Below are 6000 nucleotides of genomic sequence, written 5' to 3' on the forward strand. Positions count from 1 at the left end.
ACCTGGAGAGCCTGGCAAAACAGTTTTCTAGGCCCCTCTGCAGACAGTCTGATTTTCTAGGTTTCGTGGATAGGACTCATGAATTTGTGTTTCTAAAAAGCTACTGGATGATGCTGAGTCTTCTGATGTAAAGACTATGCTTTGAAACCCATTCTTTTAATGAATCCTCCAGAAATATATAGCAATGAAGCAAAAGTATTAAGATTCTTACTCTGACAGTAAATTGTCATCTTTTAAAAGAACTGTATTAGCAAGGCTTCCAGTTTTGTGAAAGAAAAAGAGAGAGTTGTGATTTATAAATATTTTAAAAGCTAATGTGTTAGTTCGTTTTCACACTGCTGATAAAGACATACCCAAGAATGGGCAATTTACAAAGGAAAGAGGTTTAATGGGGAACTCACAGTTTCATGTGGCCAGGGAAGCCTCACAATCATGGCAGAAGGCAAGAAGGAGCAAGTCACATCTTACGTAGATGACGGAAGGCAAAAAGAGATCTTGTGCAAGCAAACTCCCATTTTTTTTTTAAAAAACCATCAGATCATAAGACTCATTTACTGCCAGGAGAACAGGGCAAGAAAGATCCACTCCTATAGTTCTGTCACCTCCCACAGGGTTCCTTCCAGGACACATGGGAATTATGGGAGTTAAATTCAAGATGAGATTTGGGTGGGGACACAGAGCCAAACCATATCATTTCACCCCTCGCCCCTCCCAAATCTCATGTCCTCACATTTCAAAACCAATTATGCCTTCCCAACAGTCATCCAAAGTCTTAACTCATTTCAGCATTAACTCAAAAGCCCACAATCCAAAGTCTCATTTGAGACAAGGCGAGTCCCTTTTGCCTATGAGCCTAAAAAACAAAAGCAAGTTAATTACTTCCTAGATACAGTGGGGTACAAGCATTGCATAAATACAGCCTTTCCAAATGAGAGAAATTGGCCAAAACAAAGGGGCTACAGGCCTCATGCAAGTCCAGAATCCAGTGGGGAGGTCAAATCTTAAAGCTCCAAAATGATCTCCTTTGATTCCATATCTCATGTTCAGGTCATACTGACGCAAGAGATGGGCAGCTCCACTTCTGTGGCTTTGCAGGGACAGCCTCCCTCCCAGTTGCTTCATGGGCTGGAGTTAAGTATCTGCGGCTTTTCCAGGGGCATGGTGCAAGTTGTCAGTGGATCTACCACTCTGGAGTCTGGAGGATGGTGGCCCTCTTCTCACAGTTGCACTAGGCAGTGCCCCATTAGGGACTCTGTGTGGAGGCCTCAAACCCACATTTCCCTTCTGCACTGCTCTGGCTTATGAGAGCCCCACCCCTGCAGCAAACTGTGCCTGGACATCCAGGCATTTCTCTATATCCTCTGAAATCCAAACTCTTGGCATCTGTGCACTGGCAGGCTTAACACCATGTGGGAGCTGCCAAGGCTTGAGGCTTGCACCCTCTGCAGCCACCACCCAAGCTCTATGTTGGCCATTTTCAGCCACAGCTGGAGAGGCTGGGAGGCAGAGCACCAAGTCCCTAGGCTACACACAACATGGGGACCCTGGGCCCAGCACAGAAAATTACTTTTTCCTCTTAGACCTCAGACCTGTGATAGGTGGAGCTGCCATGAAGACCTATGACATACACTGGAGACATTTGTCTCATTGTCTTGGCAATTAACATTGGGCTCATTGTTACTTATGCAAATTTCTGCAACTGGCTCGAATTTCTCCGCAGAAAATGGGATTTTCTTTTCTAACATTGTCAAGCTGCAAATTTTCCCAACTTTTATGCTCCGTTTCCTTTTTAAAACTGAGTGTCTTTAAGGACACCCAAGTCACCTCTTGAATGCTTTGCTGCTTAGAAATTTCTTCCACCAGATCCTCTAAATCATTTCTCTGAAGTTCAAAGTTCCACATATCTCTAGGGCAGGGGCAAAATGCCACCAGTCTCTTTGCTAAAATGTAACGAGTCACCTTTAGCTCCAGTTCCCAACGGGTTCCGCATCTCCATCTGAGACCACCTCAGCCTGTCCATATCATTGTCTGTATCATCATCAGCATTTTGTGAAAGCCATTCAACAAGCCTCTAGGAAGTTCCAAACCTTCCCACATTTTCTTGTCTTCTTCTGAGCCCACCAGACTGTCCCAACATCTGCCTGTTACCCAGTTCCAAAATTGCTTTCACGTTTTTGGGTATCTTTTCAGCAGCGCCTCACTCTATTGGTACCAGTTTATTATTCTGTTTTCACACTGCTGATGAACACATACCTGAGACTGGGCAATTTAGAAAGGAAAGAGGTTTAATGGAAAACTCACAGTTCCACGTGTCCAGGGAACCCTCACAATCATGGCAGAAGGCAAGAAGGAATAAGTCACATCTTACGTGGATGGTGGCAGGCAAAAAGAGAAGGCTTGTGCAGGCAAACTTACATTATTTTAAAACTATCAGACCTTGTGAGACTCATTCACTATCAAGAGAATAGCAAAGGAAAGACCTGCCCCTATAATTCAATCACCTCCCACAGGGTTCCTCCCATGACACATGGGAATTGTAGGAGTTACAATTCAAATGAGATTTGAGTGGGGACACAGAGCCAAATCATATCAGCTAATATTTGGAGTTGGAATTTCATTCTTTACACTACCATATTTGGTAATTCCAAAGTATGAGAGACACCCTGTCATACTGTCATACAAATTAAAAGTAGGAAGAAGTAGAAAAAAATAGCCTTTCAAGAACAGATAAAGAAGTGACTCTAACTAAATTTTGTTTTAATCTTCAAGTGACACCAATATTTTAAAAATCTTATCTGGCCTATGTGTTTTTTTAGATCAAATACACAAATGGAACAATGTTTTAAAATTCTCCATTTATATCGTTAGGGGCAAATACCTCTTCTTTACAGGATGCCAAAATATTTTTTCTTTTGCTGGCCATGCAAAATGCTAGGTCTTTCTCTTTGTTGCCATCTTTGAGTCATGATTGTAAGAAAAAGAAAAAAATATTTTACTGTATTTTTTGATAGTTCTTTATGTTGTATTGTTTTGGTAGTCTCATAGACTAAATATTAGGTAATATTACAGTTGTAAATGACAATCTGATTTTTCTAAGTTGCTTTTGACTATGATTTTCTCTCAAAATTTTGAAAAATGAATATACCATGGAATAGATCACTATATTAGGAATTTAAAAATTTGGTTTGTGTTTCTGTTGTTAGATTTTGGCTATCTGCTTTGAAGAGTCACTCACTGTCTCTAGGCATCACCTGTAAGATAACAGTTTTGACTAGATAATCATTGAGGTTTCTTTCTACTCAAAGTTCTATAATTGCTTATAGTAATATAATGAACTCTAGGCTGGGATTGCGCCTGTAATCCCAGCACTTTGGGAGGCTGAAGTGGGTGGGATCACTTGAGGTCACTAGTTCAAGACCAGCCTGGCCTATGAAACCTCATCTCTACTAAAAATATAAAAATTAATTGTGCATGGTGTTGGACACTTCTAATGCCAGCTATTTGTGGGACTGAGGCAGGAGAATTGCTTGAACCCAGGATGTGGAGGTTTCAGTGAGCCGAGATCAGGCCACTGCACTCCTGCCTGGGCAACAGTGAGACTCTGTCTCAAAAATAATAATAATAATAAAAATATAACGAATTCTATAATTACTTATAACTGGCTGTTATCAGCCCTTTGTATTTTTCTATTGTTGGCTGTATAGTTGTTTTTTTAATCATTTGAGAAGATAGTACCAGACTGTAAGGAACTTTTAAAAAATTGAGATAAATAATAATTGAAGTTTTCTTTTCTAGTTGCTAGTAGTATAATTTTAAAATCACATACTTTCATGATAGTTAAGAATAGTTAAAAATATGCCTTAAACAAATACCACCTACTTGTAGAATCAATTTTAGTGTAGAACACAAAATACATTTTTAGAAAACTGAGTGATTTACTTGCCTATCAAATGGGGTAGTCATTTTTATTTGAAATAGCACATTTTTAAATTGTTCAACACATTTTCATTCACATCATTGAAACTGACCTTTGAATCAAAACTCTTTCTTCCTTCTAGGTTTGATATACGTTTGATGAAAGAAGGTCGTATGAAAGGACAGGCTTTCATTGGACTTCCTAATGAGAAAGCAGCAGCAAAAGCCTTAAAGGAAGCTAATGGATATGTGCTTTTTGGAAAACCCATGGTGGTTGTATCCTTTAAATCCATCTATTTCAAAACTGTATAGTTTTTAGAAGAATATAACTGAAATTAATTTTCATGTTACCCTTTAGAAATGTCCACAATTGGCATTCTAGCTGTAGATATTCATTTAGTTACAGTTACACCTACCTTAGCTGAGTTAGATGACAATGTTATTTAGATTTTTAATAAAGGAGCATCAGCAGCATGAGGTTGTTCAATATCAGCCAAGTTTAAATGTTTCACTGTGCAGCTCAAAAGTACATAGTCATGCTAAGAGACTGCAGTATCCAGTAGTACATTTGGAGTCATAAAAAAACGATTTCATTTTATCATGTTATTGTAATTTATATTTCTACATGAGAATTTTAATCACCAGAGCATATCATTAATTAACCATTTTGCTTTTAGCCGTCATTGTAGTTTGCAGACTAGAAATCAGCAGGATAGGTAAAGAAGCAAAAGTCCATGTATAAAAAATAGTGACTATAAAGGAAAAGTTAATTTTTAGTTTCCTCTCAAGTCATAGAGAGAGGCAGGAGGCAGTCTGGGTAAATTAAAAACCATATTCCCAGCAAACATTAGAAAGTTTTGGAGAATTATTTGGAAAAGATTACTTGCATATTCCTGAAGGAAACCTTAATTTTAAAATATTAGCAGTTTGCTCGATCTGCTAGACCAAAGCAAGATCCCAAGGAAGGAAAAAGAAAGTGTTAAAAATTAATAAAGGTAAGTGTGAATAAAACATAATAAAAAGACAATTATTGAGATAAAATTAAAGAAAAATAAAAGTTTGGTAGAGTAGTAATTCAGATTTCTCTTATGTTTTTTTTTTAAGGAAATATCTGTCTATGGTGTAATTCCCATTAAAGTTCAAAACTATAACTATAGATAGAATAAAGCCCATTTGTATGTAAAAATTAAGTTTGGAGACTCTTATAAGGGGAGTGTACCTATTACTCTTTTTTTAACTTTTTCTGCCTATAGTAAAGCAGTGGTTCTTAAATTCAAATATATATCATAATTACTTGGAGAGCTTGATAAAATGTGGATTTGTAGGTTCCTCCCTTCCCTGAAAGAGTGATTTGATATGGTAGGTCTGATATGGGGGCCTAGGGCACAAGCTATGCCAGTTTCCCTTTTAATGAGAAATTTCCAGGATGCTGGACATTTAGTGCTGAAATGGAGAAAGTGTCTGGCAAGCCAGGTTGGCACCTGAAAATTTGCTAAATTAATGACTTTTCAGGTAATTGTGAGGCATCTGATCTTGAGACCACAACTTGAAAACCCCTGGGATAAACACTTAAAGCTATTTTTTAGCTCTTAAAATTAACCTGAAGTAAATGTTAAAAATTAAAAGAAAACCGTCAAACTGTCATTAAAAAAATATTCTACAACACGTATATAAAATTATTAACAAACTTCACAACAATATAGGTTTGTGGAGTTAAATCTTTTGTCTTTAAAATAATTTTAATGCATACTTAATTTGATGATTAAATATGGTAGAATTAAGCATTTTAAAAGTTAATGTTTGTTATATTGTTTAAGAAATAAGTGGAAATATATTCCTTTGGTTTTTTTATTTAAATTTTTCTTTCTCTGTAAACTAAAAGAACATGAAGTAAATTGGTCACAATTACTGGTGTTTAACTAACAAATATGAGTAAGAGAAAATTTTGCTTAATGTTTAGTCCCTCTGAGTGGCTTGAATACTTGAATTTTGTTGTACATTTATACTGAGTAGTCACAAGTCTTATACACACTTTAAAGGAAAAATTAATTTCAGTGTTTTTTAAAAATCTTTATTTGTAAATCT

General features: G+C 36.9%; 1 protein-coding gene across 4 annotated transcripts in view; it reads left to right on the forward strand.

The window, feature by feature from the left end:
• RNPC3 (RNA binding region (RNP1, RRM) containing 3) overlaps positions 1 to 6000 on the forward strand; it is a 28528-nt gene that overhangs the window by 20050 nt on the left and 2478 nt on the right. For all 4 annotated transcript variants that reach the window (XM_032262924.1, XM_032262922.1, XM_032262925.1 and 1 more), the window contains 2 exons: positions 4059 to 4191; positions 4839 to 4910. In XM_032262924.1, the coding sequence (XP_032118815.1) occupies positions 4059 to 4191; positions 4839 to 4898 (193 nt within the window). In that variant the 3' untranslated portion in view covers positions 4899 to 4910. The remainder of the gene's footprint in view (positions 1 to 4058; positions 4192 to 4838; positions 4911 to 6000) is intronic.

This window comes from Sapajus apella, unplaced genomic scaffold (genome assembly GCF_009761245.1).
Source record: "Sapajus apella isolate SASKATOON/1434 unplaced genomic scaffold, GSC_monkey_1.0 scaffold133, whole genome shotgun sequence".
Classification (NCBI taxonomy): domain Eukaryota; kingdom Metazoa; phylum Chordata; class Mammalia; order Primates; family Cebidae; genus Sapajus; species Sapajus apella.